At 40.2% G+C, this 19910-nt stretch overlaps 1 protein-coding gene across 5 annotated transcripts in view; it reads right to left on the bottom strand.

Annotated features, from left to right (window-relative positions):
• The window catches only part of LOC147015913 (slit homolog 2 protein-like), a 628660-nt gene that overhangs the window by 211794 nt on the left and 396956 nt on the right, over positions 1 to 19910 (bottom strand). For all 5 annotated transcript variants that reach the window (XM_085848522.1, XM_085848524.1, XM_085848523.1 and 2 more), the window contains 7 exons: positions 11915 to 11986; positions 10765 to 10836; positions 9996 to 10067; positions 4565 to 4728; positions 2814 to 2955; positions 2229 to 2300; positions 1323 to 1394 (listed from right to left, as the gene is read on the bottom strand). In XM_085848522.1, coding sequence (XP_085704648.1) covers positions 1323 to 1394; positions 2229 to 2300; positions 2814 to 2955; positions 4565 to 4728; positions 9996 to 10067; positions 10765 to 10836; positions 11915 to 11986 — 666 coding nt within the window. The remainder of the gene's footprint in view (positions 1 to 1322; positions 1395 to 2228; positions 2301 to 2813; positions 2956 to 4564; positions 4729 to 9995; positions 10068 to 10764; positions 10837 to 11914; positions 11987 to 19910) is intronic.

Here is a 19910-nt window from a genome sequence, read left to right as displayed (position 1 = left end):
AGCAACATATGGTGTAGGGGAGCCAGCCCCAAGGGGAAGAGAAGTACTCCATCAAGCTGTGGATGAAGTCCTTGCAGGTGTACAGGAGTTCAGGTGTGCCAAGGAAGGACTTTGTACGATGGAGGATGTCCAGTCAGTGGCTGGCTTTGGAGGCCAACTTATAAATGTGGATTGCTCAAGAAAGATCATGGCTGATAGTAAGAACCAAGAGTTTGAGTGACAGAATTTCCTTTCCTCAAGAGTGTTGTTGAGAAAGTAGTTGGGGGGGGGGGGAGGGTTGGCCAGATGGTGCTTTTGGAGAGAGGTAAGTGAGGGTGTGTGATGTGTCTGGATTGAAAGACATATTCCAAATGTTTGACCAGCTTGTGATTTTGTCAAGGTCTGAAGAAAGGGAAGAAGCCGCTGCCTGCCTGTCTGAAGGATGAGGGATGTCACAGCAGAGGGTGGAGACATCAACAAATCGATAAAGGGGATTTTCCAGAGTCAGAGAGCTCACTGTTGAAGATCAGAAATAGTATTGCACTCAGAACACTGCCTTGGGGAACTCCAGCCTTGGTAGGGAGAGGAGATGAATGGATTCCGTTGAGAACCACACTTTGGCTACGAGAGTGGAGGAAGTCATGTGTGGAGTTGGCGTTGGATGCCATCGGCAGAGAGTTTGAAGAGTAAGGCAGAATGCCAAACTGTATGGAAAGCATGAGATATGTGCAGAGAGATGGCCATGATTGCATCTCTTATATTGCAGGCCTCCATCCATTGTTAGAAGAGTAGAAGCAGCATGTCCAAGGTGGAGTGACCAGGTCTGAAACCAAATTGGTGATCTGAGATGAGGTTGTTGAAGAACCGGATGGATTTCCTATCAACTGTGATGATGGATTCCGTGATCTTGCTGATGATTGGATGTAAGTTGATAGGTCTGTCGTTAAGGGGATCGGTTTTTGCACCTTTTTATGTAATGCAGTGATGTAGGCAGATTTCCAAGCAGATGAAAGATGACCTCGGGCAAATGGTAGTGTGAAAATGGCAGAGAGAGGATATGCAAGAGCAGCAGATCAGGTTTTTATGACATGTGAGCTTTGACTCTCATAAAACAACCAATGATGCAACCTTTTGTCAAGATAATTTACGGGTTGTTTAAGAAAAGTCGAGTCGTAAAGGTGTTTTTAGTTATGAACCAAGGAAAAAGTTTTACCAATCAGCAATATCTTGGGAAATGTGGACTCAGGTACAAATGAGAAGAAAACAGTTTGCAATGATCATTGCAATTTCATGTGATGGAAGAAAAAAAAAAATCAACATTTTGTTTGAACTGCTTTACTCACAGGGAATTGAGGTTCCGCAATCCGTGGAAGGCATTGGCAGCTATTTCCGAAATCTGATTGTTACTTAGGTCACTGGAAATACAGAGAAAACATGTAGTCTTAAACTCTATGGCTGTATTGTATTCAATAAATTGTATGACTTGGTCGACTACTACAACTACTACTACTACTATCCTTATTTAACAGCCCAGTTATTTGTGGGAATAACTGGGAAAGTCCACTGGGGAAAGTGTTTGGCTCAAGTCTTTACAAACAAGCTGGCCAGTCCTAATGGACAAATGGCAGGATATAGGAATTTGAGCAGGGGGCTCGCGATAACTCGCCGACACTTTGTGAAAATCAATGGAGCATATTTAAAATGTCTCCCAACTAGGAGGAGGGAAATTCAGTTTCACGTCAATCCGAGGGAACAGCACACCGTGCTGCAACACCCTGCTTGCAGAAAAAAACACCAATCTGAGAGTTCATCGCCAGATCGGGAATCGAACCCACCAATCCAACAGTTTATTTTCAGATCAAAGATGGAACCCAGACTAGACAGATCGATGGTAAGTGCACTCTACTCCAACTTGTCAACATACAACAAAGGAACACTAATGAAATGAACACAGTATTACAAAACAAAATTTGCTGTTAAAAAGCATGAATATTTCAAAGATGCAACAGAGCACTCATTTTCCCCTCCTAAAATTTTGATTGGTATAAGGCAATCACAAGGAAAGGGCAAGTGATCATTTTAAGCCAATCAGATGCAGAGGATATCAACGGTACACGTCAATGCATTGAATCATTAAGGATGAGATGCAAAATGCCATTAATTGTGTAAATGTTTGGCAAGAACAAATCAAGTTATATTGTGATGAAACTGAGCATTTATGTGTGCACCATTGTCAATCACCGCCTTACATGCGTCGTATCTTCTTGTAAGACGTGAAAGCCTTGGGAGGAATGGACTTGATGTTGTTCTGCTCGAGGCGTCTGAAGGAAACATGAGCAAAATGCATCGGTAAGAAAGATTGTCATAAAGATATAGGCTGTCCCATAAAATGAAATGCATCATCCAATAGGAATTGGACGTGGCTGGCTGCAGAGAGTGCTTTGCTCCGTGAATGCTGTTGACATATTCTTTGTGGGCTTAGGTTGGGCTTGTGAGGATCTTTTTTACCACGGATAAAGCCACTTTGAGGAGCATTCTGTTGTTTATATAGTGCAAGATGAAGGTCAAGTTTGAACCAGATTAAAGATTATTATCAAATGGCAAATTAATTGTATTTCCCTTACAACTCTGCCATTACTGCATCTTCTGTCTCGGAAAGGCTATTGAATTCCCAAACAATTCAATCCATGTTATGTTCTCTGCTGTTGCAAAATGTTCATCTCATTCCAATTTCACTACATCGTAGTGGAAACCCCGTTTGAAAAGGCAGCTGAGGTTTTGGACAACAGACGCGATGTCCTATCACCGTGAACCCTGATCAAAAGGATGCTCACATCTCAGTGGTCTTCTGCGGAAGGTTGAGAGGAACAGTGCCGAGGTCTTTTCCACGGCAGTCCACCACTTTTTTGACACACGTGCACACCGAGGGGCAGGCAGCTTTACTCGAAGTAGCACAGCCTTGAACACGGGTGGAGTCTGGTGTGTTAAAGAAACAAAAATACAAGAGGTGGATCAAGGATAAGACTGAGGGTAAAGCAGAATCTGAAAGACGCAGAGTGGAGTGAGTGGTGTTAAAAAAACGACGGCATATTTGCATTAATCGTCGAGTCTGTGCTGTGTCTACACCAAGAAAAACGTGACGAGACATTTAGTGCAATTAGTTTGGTGGAGTCGCATCAAATTCTTGTAACGTATGATTTATGCAATCATTAAACGCAAAAGCTTTCATGAAATAAAGGGTGGCCTGTTTGGAGTGGTTATACAATCACTTGGCTCATAATATCGAGGCCAGAGGTTCAAAATCCCATGGAATGCATTAATGTCATTCGTGTAATGCATGGGCTCCTCCATCAGCTTTAAACGTCAAAAATGCTGTTAAGTTAGAAGTGCTTTATATGATTCAATGAGACCATAAATTGCTCCAACCAATGGATGATCCGAACTAATGCGCACCATCTAATTCAACTTGGAGTGCAGTTCATTTCCCTGACTGAACTGGATTTGAACCTTGAGGCATTATGTTTCAATAGCACAAGGTAATTATGCGACAAGTAAAGGTAATTTGATATGCCATGACTACACCATATCCACACTCGGCTCCAGGAACTGTCAATTATACAGATAAGCTTGAGCAGAAAATTTGGCCAGTGTACAATTGGTTTGGTCGAGTGGACAGACACAATGACAAAATATTTTCAAAAGATACCATTGGATATTTAATCTCCATCAACTAACGGCAGATGGAACAGCTGGTTTTATGTCCTAATCTAAAAGACTGTATGCTCCGTCCGAGATGCAATGCCCTGCTTGAACTGCGCCAAAAGGGCAGTGTCAAGGTAAGTCCTACACTCAAGAGGATCACACTAAGATGAGACAGCCTAATGGCAAGCATGCTACCAACAGAGCTAGGTAGAACTGCAGCATTTCAAAGAAAGAACACTAAAATGTAATGGGTGGGAGGCCAACTATGCCAGGAAGGTGCTCACCATTGATCTGTCTAGTCTGGCTTCGATCGTGAAACATTGCGCCCTGATGTAGCGCCGTAAGGAGGAGGTGAATGTCAGAGCATGCAGTCTTTTGAAATGGCATGTGAAGACAGGAGTCTCTAAAAATTTTTTTTTGTTTTGGACGTTGAATAATCCAAAACATCTTTCATAAAGAAGGGGTCATTTTATGTTGGTATTTTGGCCGAATTCCCTACCTTGGGATTAGATGTGAAATCAACATAACTTGCAGGATGTGTCAGTGTTGGGATGTGGATATGTCTGTCACAGATATGCTGAGCCAAATGGCTTTTACACATGCATTATGAGTCTTTTGATTGTGAAATATGACGATGAAATCAGGGATGTCAATGGAAAGCAAAATGGAAAAATGTGTCGAACTGTTATTGAAATTGCGCATCAGATCCAATGAGATTTACGTCATATTTTTTTATAAGATCTCATGAGAAACGAAAGGATATTTTTGCAATATGCGTGTGAGAGAAGGAGAAAAAAAACAACAACACGACAAAAAAAATAAACAAATAAAGGCTGCGAGGAAATGAAGGAACAAATCCAGAGTGCGAGACCCCATTCCGCACCGGAACACACAAACTCCTTTTGTTGCACCTCCGGAACATTGAGGCCCCGCAGGTTGCTGGGCGAGGCACATTGTGTGAAAAGGCCGACACGAGGACGCTGTCTCAACCATTCTGAGAGCCAGGCCATGTGGCAATCACATTGCAGGTCATTGGAATGCAAGCGGCTGGAAGGCAGTTAAAGGTGTGAAGTTGAACATGGGAGAGAACATTGTATTCACTGCATGTGAGACTTTTCATGAAGGTAGAAAGTACAACCCAAGGATCCAGGCAATTCTTACAATAAATATAAAGCCCTATGGATGATTGTAAAAAGATAAGTGCACAATTTTTCTTTCAAGCAAAGCCTGTCACGATGAACACCTGAGATCCAGGTAAGGGTTTTTGAACAATATGTTGGAAACATTGCCCCAGATTCTTGAGCACCTATCTTGCAAACTAGGTGAGAAAGGAGAGTTGAAATGAAACCTACATGCAACAATCTGAGTTTCACTGCAGGTCAAGGCCATAAACCCTGCACAATGGTTGCCAACCGAAGGTTGTTTGTCGATGCTTGATTATTTTTTAGATCCATCCATCGGGACCATACCCTGTGCAGAGCGTTGATGCTGCCGAAGCAGTCTCCTTGGCTATTGGGCACAATCCTGGATGGGTCGCCACTCTGACACAGTATACCAGCAAGCTGGCACTCGTTTTGCCGACCTCGGAAGGATGACAGGACGAGTCAACCCTACCTGGTATTAATTCAACAGCTGAGCAGGATTTGAACTCAGGATGCTTGGATCCCAAGCCCACCGCACTAACCATTAAGCCAACACCAGGCATATTTTTTAAATGCTGAGCATCAAACAAGGAAGCAACATGTACCCTTTTAAAGTCTTTGGTATAACTCGGTATGGTTTGAACCATTGTCCTACCAGACTCGGATTGGACGTTTTAACCATTATGCCACCGAGTCTGGTGAATGATTTTCGAATGGTCATGAATGATGGTGAGTGAACTTATCGTGATGAAAGAAATGGCGATAGGAAGGGGAGTTTTCTCGACCAAATCGCTCTTGTTAAACACATTCCATGATCTTTATATCGATGCAATGTACTTGCAATGGGAGTCATTGACCGAAACAAATTTGTTGTTTTTTTTTCTCCATTGTCCAGCAACTCCACCTGAGCAACACCAGAGGGCGATTTTAGATTTTTTGGTTGAACATAAGACTCGGATTATGGACTTTCAATGAAACAGAAGTGTTTTTATTAATAATTTTCTCGAAAGGTTCATGTCCAATGGCATCCACCATCCTTCGTCAATGTGCGCCTCAAAGTTACCAGTCTGAAACAGATGGCATCATTAATGATGGCTAATACTCAGTTCAAAATAAAATTTGTGCTTGCATTGGCTAGATTGGCTTTGGTCTGATCAACAGGATGGTGCTGAGGTGATACACTTACCTTTACCTGTATGGCCTGGGTTCGATTCCTGACCTTACTATAAACTATTGGATTGGTAAATCGGAGGTAGGGTGTTGCATCACAAAGTGCTCTGTCCTTTGCGATCGTGTTTGCAAGCATTTGTGAAGATCCCACAATGTCCTTTGCAAAGATTACGCGAGTTATCCCTAGCATCTGGAACAAATTACAAATTCCTGACACTTTCAGTTGAACTTCAGCCCTGGCCAGCTGGTTTCTGAAAGATTTTGTCAAAAAAAAAACAAAAAAAAACTTTCCTTGGCCTACCCCTTATGATGAGTAATTGGGGCATTTAAGGTAGTAGTAGTAGTAGTAGTAGTAGTACTTTTGTTCAAAGGTAAATGACTGCAGAGGTCTGCACTCCAGGCTTAAGAAACCTCTGACAGTGAGATACTGTCTGTTTGGTGTCGCTCAACAATATTTCTCATCTACCGCAAGTCCAAAGTCAGAAATGAAGTGGGCAAAAGTGTAGCATTGTAAGACATAAAGCACCACCAAGATAGATAAAGAGGAAGAAACAGAAAATAAATAGAACGACAAAATGAATAATCATAATCGCAAGAGCAAAGTGCCTTGAGGACAAATACTGCAGAATGCATCGTTAGGAGCCTCAATTGCCAAGGCCGGATATTCTCAGATTAGTGCACCGCCGTAAACTCCAAATTGATATGTGAACGTAACATGCATAACTATCTTGCAGCCCTACGTTATCAATCTTCACCTTCAACATTTTGTAAATTGCAAGTTTTGTGGAAGCCAAAATGAAATTCACAAAAAGATCCTGTGACTTCCTTTCCTTCTGGGTATAATGTCAGTAGTATTTGTAGTAGTATTTGTATTATTATTAGTAGTAGTAGTAGTAGTAGTAGTAATAGTAGTAGTAGAAGTTGAAGTAGTGGATTGGCCAGATTGATTTTACTAACAATAACTAAAGTGCAAAATCATAAAGTCCATCATTCTTTTGGAGGAAACATTAAGCCGGTTGCCCCAGATGCTCAAATTTGCTTGTGGAGATAAAAGTACTTTTGAAAGCTTTTTGAAAAATGTCAGGCATTGTGCTCCGGAGCCCTGGCCAATTTCCACATTCCTGTTTCTCAACTACACTCTCTACTACCCCTTTTCAAAGGATCGGAAGTCACAGAAATAAAAAGCTTTCACGTGGTAACAAACCAACTCAGGGCAATGACCTTCACAACAAACTTGCATTTAGAATTAATTCATAAATTTTATTGCCTCAACGCTTTTCACACTTCCTCTCATTTTGGACAGGTTACCAGGTCTGGTTTTTAAGAACTAAGGATTAGAGTTAAATTGTTGACCAAGGGCAAGGTGTGTTGTGCAAAGGAGTATAAGAAATCTGAAAAAGATATCACAACAATAACGATATTAAGTTTGATAGCCCCATAATTGAAAAGGTAAGAGGAACAGTTGCACAATTCTCATTAATGTAACATCAAGTTAACAGGTTTTATCACACCATTATTAATTTATATTTATTGTTTGATTTATGTTAAAAGTGCCACTTAATGACACCATATATATGCTACTGTTAAAAACAACAAATAGTGAACCTGAAACCAACCAAATTATGTGTATACTAAGTTGAAAAGATTCACAATTTCATCAAGTTCATATAAAGCAAGTTTGTTATTATTATAGTGGAGTTTGTATCACCTAATTGCATTATGACATCATCTGGTTCTTGGGATTTTTATTTTCTTTGCCAATGAAGCCTGACTGTCAAGTTCCTTCTTTCTCTTAGATCCACATTCATTTGTTCTTAAAAAAAACAAAAATGGATAAAACTCTCTCCTGCAGATGGCAATTAGTCAAATGCTTTGTCTGCACATTGCACAAATGCAATAATGTTGCTAATACTGTACTTAGAAAAAGTCCTGGCTAAGCTGAAAAAAGTACAATGAATACAAAGGCAAATTAGGTCTCTGCGCAGCAGAAATCCATTTTTTATCCTGAGCCATTTACTCAAATGGCCGTCTTTATTCAATCAGTGAGTGGGGGAGGTGGACAGAGGGTAGATGGTGCAGTGCTTTTAACAAAATGAAATGGTTTGATGTTGGAGTGGGCTATGAAAGGATTGGTTGGGTGGAGGGGTGACAAATGAGGACATCACAATTTCTTGCGCAGCCGGCCGCTGTGTGCCTCCTGCATCAATACCATTAGTTTGTATGACAGAAAGACAGGTACATATGCTTTCTCTATACACCCCTACTTACCTAATCACATCCACTTGCCAGAAGACTGCACATCTTACTAAAACCCCAAATATCCCTTTTGTGTTGATCTCTCTCCATCATCTGCTATTTCAAACATATAATAGTAATCGGATTGGAATTCTTTAATTGAGAGTGCAATGGAAGATAAATTTTCTGAAGGTGTCAAAAGGCGCTGCAGATCATAAAGGACAACTTAACTTGTGCAATTTTCGAGGATTACCAAAATGTTTCTCTTACATACAGACAGATAAATTATGTTTCCTTCAAAAGAACATCCATGCAGGAGGAGGGCATCAAGCGCATCAAACCTGGATAATAGTTGCCAACCTATTGTTGTTTATCTGTGTTCTATCCTTTTTAAATGCTGAGTGTCAAGCAAGAAAGCAGTACAAACCATTTTAAAAGTCTTTAGCAGGACTTGGCAGGGATAGGACCATTATGCCACCAAGTCTGACTGATGCACCAAATATTTTAGCTGGTGAATCGGTGAACTACTTTTGTAGTGATTCAAAGTTTATGGCTACAAAAGTTTGGTGTATTTACTGTGATATAATTTACATCATTGAAGTATTACATGGGTTTAAGAAATGTTTGTGGGTTCAAAAATAACATTCTGTGGGTTCTTTAAAACTATGTTTCCAAGATTTGGGAAATGTTTTGTGGGTTCTAAGAAATGTTTTACAAATGTTTTGTGGGTTATCAGAAATGTTTTACAAATGTTTTGTGGGTTATAAGAAATGTTTTACAAATGTTTTGTGGGTTCTAAGAAATGTTTTACAAATGTTTTGTGGGTTATAAGAAATGTTTGTGGGTTCAAAAATAACATCCTGTGGGTGATTAAAAAATACGTTTCCGAGATTTAGGAAATGTTTTGTGGGTTATAAGAAATGTTTTACAAATGTTTTGTTGGATATATGAAATGTGTTGTATGTTTTACGAATGTTTGTGGGTTCTAAGAAATGTTTTACAAATGTTTTGTGGGTTATAAGAAATGTTTGTGGGTTCAAAAATAACATGCTGTGGGTAATTAAAACATACGTTTCCGAGATTTAGGAAATGTTTTGTGGTTATAAGAAATGTTTTACAAATGTTTTGTAGGATATATGAAATGTGTTGTATGTTTTACGAATGATTGTGGGTTCTAAGAAATGTTTTGACAGTTCAAGAATGTTTTCATAGGACAATGTCCTGCAAAACAAAGAAAGCCCCTTTAATGCTCGTCCTGGAAAAGAAATGTTTAATTATATCGAATCTAATGTGAAACCTAAGCAAGCTACGAGTATTCCACAAATGTCTCTCTGATGATTAATTGTAATTTTAAGTTTATTTTAAAAAGGGAGAGAAATGCAGCCTTAAGAGCCCCCCAATGATACTCGTTACATTATAATGCATGACAATGAAACCTGATAAATGACCATTTCATAAACATCAACAAAACTTTGGTCAAGTTCATTGGTAAATTACAAGGTTTCGAGATGAAAAAATTACTTATATGATCACTATCAATGCAAAATTACTACAGTCTGGTCATAATGGTATTGGAGATCTAGCTTTAACGGTGACATAATTAAGCTGCCATATTGCAGCAATGAAACACTGCCTGTAACAAAGATGTAATAATAATAATAAAAAAAGAAGTAAATAATGACTCAGAAACCCAAGAGCTTTTCACAAAGCACAGCCATTGAAATTGACACAAAGGAGCAATGGATATGTTTATGCACAACTACTCACAAAGTTCTCAGCTTGGGCATGTGGTTGAAGCTGTCAATTGAGAGCGCGATGATATTATTGTTATTGAGCGTACTGCAAACGGCAAAAACAATTGCCACACTGAATGGTTTGAAATGACAACTAAGTTACGAATTACAAAACAAATATTTTACGATACGTACATAAATAAATAAATAAATATTCAAATCACTGAACATCGATCAATCCACCATTGAAGAATCACAATCCATTAAATATTTGTTTCAAGCATGAACCATTGCTGTTACAAACAGAGAAAGCTTTTTCATTAATTTGTACCAATATTACATATTTTTACACATTTGACGTTTCCTTGCATTTAAATTTTTTTACATTTTACACATGTATATATGTATTTCTATAACATATAAATGCAAACAATTTGAACTTCTTCAGTAATATATCTACTATAAATTAACCATCGTTGTAAGCTTCATATAATTACTGTAATATTTCCCACATTTACTGGAAATAAGTTTAACATGCATTTAATAAATCAGTTTTTCTATTCTTCCTTTCGCAAATAGAACAACAGAGCCTCAAACTAAGGCGAATCAACAGAAAGTCTCAAAAAGCCGAAAAGAAAGTTGATAATGTTAAACACAATATACATGAAGACTATATAAATACATATTGTGTAGACTTTGCAATCTTGGAAATAATCGAAGAACAAGCACTCAAGGTTAAGCATCAGAACTTGGTTATAAAATTGCAGAGGAGACAGATAGAGTGAGGTTAGAGTTAAACTTACAAAACTTCAAGCTTTCGAAGAGCACGGAAGGCACCATTCTTGATGCAGGAGATGAAGTTGTTGTCCAACTGCCTGAAACAAGAAAAATAAACAACCAAAAAAGAGAGAGAAAAATAATGTTAGAAAAATGAGAATTCAATAAGCTCAGAGACAGAGTCAGGCAATCAGCGCAGGAGCATGGAGTTGAGAACATAATATAGACAAGATATCACAGGGATGCAAGAGCAGAGGGAGCTAATGGTACTGAGGCATTGCCTTCTGGGATAGCTATGTGGGAGCTTAGGACCTGCTGCCTGCTCTGTGGCTCCCGCCAGTTTGACTGCCTGTTTGCTGCGCACCCCGTAGTCAAACTCCACCATGAAGGCGGTAAATATTCATGTAGCTTGCCCTTCCTTTTTGTTCAGTCAGCCCGTGCAGGGTAATTTCATTAAGTGGTATGCTTATCCATTAAAGTCACCCGGTTCTCTTCTCCGCTTGGCTTCTTTTTTTTTTTCATCCACCGTTTTGCCAGGAAACAATTTCATTACGAGAATGGGTTGCAAATCAAAGGCCAGAGGGGCCATCTTTAACGTTGAAGCAAAAACCCATCCCATCCCCCTTCCACCGCACCCCACCCTTGGCCCCCCTCCCCAGCCGACTGACCCCAACGTTTAATCCATTAGCGGGCAAGTGTCGGGGAGAATTTAAATCTCTGGTCAGCAGAGCGTGTTTTCCGAAGAACAGATGCCAGTCGAAATGCACCAAAGAGCGATACAGCAAGTGCACTACAGCAGAGAGGGACACAGTGCTCTGCGACAGTTATAATTCAAGGGACGTGTGATGCAGGAGAGTTAAAAAAAAACAACAAATGAACAACATAACGTTTTTACAGTCTTGCACTGACAAACACAATGGTTCTTGAGAGTACCATCAAATAATGAAGAAAATAAACTTGATCTTCATTTTTAAATTTCTCAGTGTACATGCATTAAAGAGACAAGATGCCTTCTGGCTTCAACATTCTCACAGCACCAGCACATGATCGAGTGGGATTACATATGTGATAGATGATGACGGATGGATTGTGATTAGAGAATGTGCAGCTGTTTCCTAGCTCTATTCCTTGACAAAACCGAAGCAGTGGAAGCAAGGGCAACAAAAATTAACTCACAGGTTTTTGATTTCGGTCGCTCCCCGGAAAGCCTTTCTCGGAATGACTTCAATACGATTCTCACTCAAGTCTCTGCAGCAGAGACATCCCGAAGGACAGAGCAATGGTGGGGAGGGAAGTAGGGGAGGTGTGGCGATGTTTTAAGGGAATGAAAAGAGAAAAGAGGGGTGGGGTATGAGAAAGAACGATATAACATTTTGTCAGATAAAGAAATCAATAATTTTCTAAGAGAAATTGGATTACAGAATCAATGGCAATTCTTGTAAGTGCTCCCCAGCAAATTTATTTTGGGAAGAAAAAAGATGAAAGGCTTATATGTCTGCAAACTGCCTGCAAGGGTAAGGGAACTGTGTGTGTGTGTGTGTGTGTGTGTGTGTACATGTATATGTGTGCAAGTGTGTGCATGTGAAGGTTGCTGTTGTTGATTGCTACCTCCACACATGGCTGGGCTTCAGATATAACAGAGACCTACCAGGTCTCAAAGTATCCATCTCCACAAGTGTGTGTGTGTGTGTGTGTGTGTGTGTGTGTGAGATCGGTTTACTATATATGCGGGTTTCAGAAGGTGAACGGAGCCTTCCCAGGTCTCAAAGTATCCACAATCGTGTATGTGTGTGTGTGTGTGTGTATGTATATATATATATATATATATATATATATATATATATATATACATATATATATATAAACATATAAACATATATATATATATATATATATATATATATATATATATATAAACATATAAACATATATATATATATATATATATATATATATATATATATAAACATATAAACATATATATATATATATATATATATATATATATATAAACATATATATATATATATATATATATATATATATATATATATATATATATATATATATATATGACACACCTCCTTCTGTTATGTTGAGAATCGCCGCAAATTATTTCTCACATGGTAAAAACGCATAATCCACAAAGAACGACTGTCCGTCTGCCACCCAAACGATTGTTCCCGCTAATGCAAACCATTCAACTCGAAGGCACGTGATGTGATCGGCGGGTAAATCAAGAGATATGGAGTGTGACGAGCACTACACAAATCTCCATTGGACATAGTCTTACACCAGGTCGGACTATCTTACAGACAGACAATGCCCAATGGGGATTGGGGGAGTGCTCGTCACACTCCACATGTTTCAATTTACCCACTGATCACATCACATTCCTTCTGGTTGAAAGGGTTGCATAAGTGGCAACAATAGTCTGGGTGTAAGACAGACAGCTGTTCTTTATGAATTATGCAGTTTTACCATGAGAAGCATAATCCGCGACAATGCTCACCATAACGGTTAGGAGTTGCTTCTGATGTAGAAACGAGGAATTTGGTAATCATTGTTTAGATATTTATCGGTACGCTGTCCTGATGAGGGCAAATAAGCCTGAAATCTGGATAGGCGGCTCTGTTTGATGTTTAACTGATGTTGACCATGTAATCTTTGTCTGTTTGACAGAGTCGCCAGGCTGAGGCCTCTGGGTTGGAGGTGATGCTTTGGTGTAGGACTATGTTCAATGGAGATCTGGGGGGTGCTCATCACACTCCACATGCTTCAATATAGAAATATCTTTTTTTTTACAAAAAAAAAAATATATATATATATATATATATATATATATATATATATAAATATAAATATATATATATACACACACACACACACACACACACACACACACACACACACACACACACACACACACACACACACACAAATATATGTAGTGTGTGTGTGTGTGTGTGTGTGTGTGTGTGTGTGTGTGTGTGTGTGTGTGTGTGTGTGTGTGTGTGTGTGTGTGTGTGTGTGTGTTGGTGGTTATGTCTATTTGTGGTTTTGAGGAGATGGAACGAAGTTCTCCTTGGACTCGGTGTCCACCTTCACTTTGGGTGGGATCACAGTTCATAGACCAAGCTGTTTAATTTTGTTGTTCTCAGCATTTTGTTTCGAGGGCTCTTTTCAGGATAGTCACCGAACACCAGACTGTCTCCAATAGCAGTTCATTTGTGGTAATAGTCCCGGGTATGGTTTTCAAAATGCGTGTGTGTGTGTGTGTGTGTGTGTGTGTGTGTGTGTGTGTGTGTGTGTGTGTGTGTGTGTGTGTGTGTGTGTGTGTGTGTGTGTGTGTGTGTGTGTGTGTGTGTGTGTATATATATTTACTTATATAATGTGTGAGTGTCTGATGGGAGTTGCACTTGCAATAGTATTGCCCCTATGAAAATAAACGACTGTTTACAATGTAAGCACAGGAAAGATGGAGTGGGATTTTGTGGGTGTGGGGGGGGGGGCAGGGAGGCGTTGGGGGTTTAAAGGCGCATTGGAGTAGTGAGAGCAAAAAGGAAAGGATGTTGGAATATTAGATGTAGTGCAAAAGGAAGAGAGAGAAGAGGGATGCACGGAGCCTACAGGAGTTAGAGGTGGTACAAATTCTGCAATATTTTCATATGGGATAATTAGATGGGCAAAAATCTACTGACTCCAACGGTGCAACAGCAATATTGAACCTGAAAGTTATAAACAAATATTTTGCTCATTCTCATGAACTATCGGATGACAACACAGTGCACAACAAATAATTATGAATTTGTATTGCTTGTCACGTGCTTCATGATGAAAACCCATGGGTGGAGATGTTTCTACCGTTAGTTGACACATATTGCTTTTTTGATAACACTGTACGAACCTTACATCTGACATAATAGGTTAACATCCACGAATAACAATGCTGTTAAAAATCTTCATTCTGTTTGTATAATTGTCTTTTGTTGCGTAGTGCATCAACATGCTTCATGAATTTCTCTTGATGCAAAACAAAGATTGAGTTTTTTAGAAAGTGTACTTCAAAGTTACCGCTTTCCTGAGCACATGGAATGGAAAACAAATTTTGCAATATTTCAATTTCATTATCATAAATTGTAAGTGAGCCTGGTGTTGGCTTAGTGGTTAAGGTGGTTGGCTTGGGACCTAAGGGCGCAGAGTTCAAACCCCTGTCAGCCGTTGGATTCGCAACAGGTGGGGTTGACTCAGCCTGTCATCCATCTGAGGTTAGTGAAATGAGTTTCAGTGAATTGGGGTAATAACCATTTGGGGTAATGAGTTGGAGTGACGACCTGTACTCCCTGCCAATGAAACTGCCTCGGCAGCCCTATGCGCCTTTACAGTGCAAAGGAATGGTATTATTATTAAATTGGAAGTTAAACGAACATAGAAAACATTTTGCAAACCATACTGGTCATCAACAACCATATATCCATCTTCTTTATAATAAATGGCATCGGGAAGTCCTTGAGCTGGGAGAATGCTGTTTGCCCCTCCCTTCTAACAGGACATTCATCAGCATTGTCAATGCTAAGTATATTAAACATTCCCTTTCATCAATACTTTTCAGGCAGTGAGCCAGGACATGGGGAAAAAAAAGTAGGGACAAGAAGTTTGCAGAAGAAATAGGTGAAGGAGGAAAGGAGAAAGAGAAAGAGAAAGAGAAAGAGAAAGAGAAAGAGAAAGAGAAAGAGAAACGACTTTACCACGAGAGAGACGACTTTACCACACTGTGAAGCTGCAGTTGTAAGTCTTTGTAGCCTTTGACTTTATAACCGTCATGCTAACTGCCCTGCCAACGAGCATTTCAATCCTCAGAATCAATGGAGCTCCAATCAAGGACATCAAGACACTTTGGTCAAGGTAAACATGACTCCTTAGCACCCACTCGGGTCTCCATCAATCACATAATGGCAAGATCGATCAAACTTTAACCATTTTTATAAGCTCAGTTTGCACCTTGAAATTGTCCAGATGATGTTCAGTTACACACCTGGCACCACACCTTCCTGGACAAGGACAGTGTGTTGGTTATTCAGTGTCCAAGTATTTACAGGGCAAATGCCTTCAGAGTCTGAAAATATATTCTTCTGGTTTATTGAGGCATAAAACAAGTCATGAATGAGAAATTATTTTCGCATACTTTAAATTGCTTCTAAAAGGTTCTGCTTTTTCAGCATCGCTTACAAAGCTTGAATGAGAAAAACTCAATTATTTTCTCCATCAGAAAATGTTTCCACATTGCTGAGAGGGAGATCATAAATACAATTTTATTCAAGAATGGTGGTCTCCAAGAGAACTGAGGAAATTTTAAAATGAAAATATCGGAAGATGAAAGAATGACAGGAACACCTGCGGTAAAACTGGAGCACGATCAAGCGATGATTCCAGCAACAAAGAAAATAAAAATCACAAAAGATTATTTTATCATTGTTCAAGTCTTTCAACAAAACAATGGTTTGGTAAAAGCAGCATGTAGCATTGATGGCTCCATATGCATAATTCAATGTCAATCTTGATAATGTACTTTCATTAACTTGAGTGCAAAAGAAAAATCGCAAATCCCTGGCAATGACATCAGAGCTCAGAAAAGAAAAAAAACAAAAAAAAAAACACAAAAACTGCTGACGTCAAAGGTGTTCATCGAGGATTACATATTGACATTTTCCATTCCTACAGTTACATACATCGACATGAACTTCTACTCAAATCCGCATCAAAATCAACACAATGATGCTTTGTGTGCGCTGCGGTACTGCCACCACGGGCTGACGACAATGACAAATACAACGGCACCTTTCATTTCGCACGTACAATGTATGCAGACAAACCAGACAGCTGAACCACTCCAATAATTTTTAGATCCTCGTGGAGGATCTCTAAGTCTTACTCACGTTGTTGTTCTTCTACTTCTTCTTGTGGACTTTTTTGTTACACAACCTACAGTTTTCATCGAAACTTCCTGAAACTTGGCATATATATGTAAAAATACCCTGCGCAGACAGTAACCATCTCCGATTTTGAAAATTCCTCCCAGAAAAAAAGTTATGCCGTCAAAATATCTCCGCTAATGGAAATCGCCTAAAAAATTATCTCAAACTCGGCAAGCTTTTTAAATTATGTTTGCGGGAATTTAATTGAACAGGGCATTAGCAGAGATGAATTACCGCACATATATGACGTCATAGTGATGTATCATCAATTTTTATGACGTCATTCCTATTTTTTGACATTTTTTTGTTTCACAACCCAGAGTTTTCATCGGATCTTCGTGAAACTTGCCATGTATATGCAGAAAGCCCACTGTAACCATCTCCGATTTGGGAAATTCTTCCGAGAAAAAAAGTTGAGTCATAATATCGCCGCTAATGGAAATCGCCTATACCATTATCTCAGAAACTCAGCAAGCTGTTTGAATTTTGTTTGCGGGAATCAAGCCGGGCATTAGCACAGATAATTTATCGCAAACCTGATACATCACAATGACGTCATACTCTTTTTATAACGTCATCATTAAGAGGACGAGGATCTTCGCTCATTCGAGCTTGTTTTCTGAAGCTGCACAATGCAGCATGGCAGTTCTCCCCTCCTCCTTGCAGGTAACTCACGAGATTGACAGTTTTAGTCAGTATTGACTCCGACGTACATAAAAGGCAGATTAAGCAAGGGAGGGTCATTGGACTTGGTGCTCAAAGAGGAAGTGTCAAGGTATCAAACCCAGAAAGAGGAGAGAGGGGAAGACAATATCAACGTGTTACACATCTCACTTTTCCCGAGTCTTTTTGTAGCTTTACACCATTTTGTAACCGATGTGCCAGATGCTCATTAAGGTGTAGTTTCTGTAAAAGAAGAAAGACTAACTGGATTTACAACAATTGCATATTGGGCATAGATTGTGGAGATTAAAAGGGTGTTTGGAAAGGGGGGTGGGGCGGGGGGTCGGGAAAGCATGTGGGTAATTGTGGAATTTTTGGGAAAGAGAGCCGATGCTTAAATGCCATTTTCTAGAAGAATTACACCCAGAATCCCGTATCATATTGTTGCGGATCTGTGAAACCGGCACTCCCATGAGGCAATGGCACACAACATACAGCGGTTCCAGAGACAGTTATATTCATTAGTATTTGTTTTCGATCGTCCTTCCCTTATGTGTGGTGGGTTTACGGGACGATATGCGTTGCAAGGGCTTTAGGTAGTGTTTTTCTTTCTATTCTTTACCCATCTTTCATTCTTTACATTATTTTGCTTTGCTGCACATTTGAACCTCTCCTTCTTTCAAGCATGCATGCAAGGGCTTTAGGTAGTGTTTTTCCATAGTAACATAGTAACAAGACCATAGTAACAGGAGCAAGTCATTTGCATATGCACGCCCTTTCTGATTCAAATCACGTGTCATTTTCCAACAGATGCAACACCTCAGACTTCACCATACTCTAACCCCAACGTTACAACATTTCATGCACCCTCAAGATTGCTTTATAAAAATCACCACACCATCGGATCACAACCCAAGCTTGCTTACCTTCACCATGAACAGTCACAACCATGACGCCTCAACAAGCACAAACTACTATGCCATAACTCACCACCACGCTGCCGCTACAAATGCCTCAAACATAGTCACCACCACTGATGACCAGCACACCGTTTCAGACCAAAAGGGAATGGGGGAGCATGGTGTACCATGACAGATACTCAGATCTGGACGTTCGAGCATTGAACTTGGAGCGCAAGAGTGTGTGAGATTCCATTTAACGTCAAGTTGATAGTCCTAGTGCTTCGCTCAATTACGGTCTACATTGGGCGTTTGGTGCATGTTCATGGCCGGCGAGTAAAACCAAATACCCTGGTGCTATGTTAATCTCAGAGATGGATCGCTTGGCAGAGTGTTCAGTGACTAAGGGAATTTCGTTGCTGAATCATTGCATGGGCGGAACTAACACCGGGGTAATCATCAATACACCAATGAGGGCGCTGGAAAACACCCATCGCTCCACCCGATACACTCCCAAGTGTCACCACCCCACCCCTCCCCCTTTGCGCAGAGGATTATTTTAAAAAAACAGGGCTCGGTTCTCTGGCTGCATGCTCTTGTTTTTGCGGTGGGCAATGGAGCTTGACGGAGTGGGCAGAACGAGCGGAGCAAAACGGAGCACACGGAGGGGAGTGAGGAACATGCGGAAGAACCAGATGCCAGTCTAGGCACAGTTTCAGTATTCACATGTACAGACCTCTTTACACTTCACGAAAGGACTATCTTTACACACGTTCTTTGCTTTCTACACCATCCTCTCCGTACTTCACCAACATATCACCGCACACCTCACCACGTCTCTCTCAGATGACGCACCACAGACACCCTCAGCTTTCCGCCATTCCTGCCCCCTCCCCTCTACTTCCCCACTCCTCAGCAACTGGGTTTGCGTTTGTCCATCATCCGCGCCTGGTAAAAAACAAAGAGGTCGCCAAACGCCTCGTAATTTCTCTCTCTCTGGACTATATAATTTATTCGCAGAATGATTCTGATGGCACCTGTTTTGTTAACATCGAGAAGATTGTAGAAGTTTTATGATCGGGGTAACTCTGTACTCTGTCTCTTGTGTTTGTAAATAATTGCATTTCTTTTTCCGCACCATACCAATCCTTGCTTTCCCTTGCTGTCAGTATTTTCATGTATCAAATTCCTGCTTATTGTGCCACATACCTCTCCTCACCCTTGCTGTAATAAATTGCTGGCATTATAAATGTACCCAGTTTGTCGTGTCTTTTTCTCCATTGGTCCAGCATAGTCCTCATGTAGTTTAGCTGGGAAGTTCTACCTCACGTCATTTGCTCTGTTAGCCAGTGCATACTTGGCAGCTCCGCTCGGCTGCATCTGATTAGGTAAGATTAAGACAAGCATGCATCAAGGGCACGAGCCCCCCTTGATATTGTCGTCTAAAGGTAAGGTAACCACACGAAGTAGTGATGCCATGCCAGGATTGGCAGTATCAATCGGTGTTCATGGTTGATTGGCAACTTGCCAAGCCACAGAGTTATCAGCGGCTGGTCGCCTCAGGACCAGGTGTTCGGGAGGAACTCAAGTGCTTCTCCTCATGGTAAACCTCGAACCCCGGCCCCTAACAATATT

This window comes from Eptatretus burgeri, chromosome 12 (genome assembly GCF_056783735.1).
Source record: "Eptatretus burgeri isolate ZD-2024b chromosome 12, Ebu_testis_v1, whole genome shotgun sequence".
Classification (NCBI taxonomy): Eukaryota; Metazoa; Chordata; class Myxini; order Myxiniformes; family Myxinidae; genus Eptatretus; species Eptatretus burgeri.
Note: the sequence above shows the minus strand (reverse complement) of the source record. Positions and strands in the feature narration are given on the sequence as shown.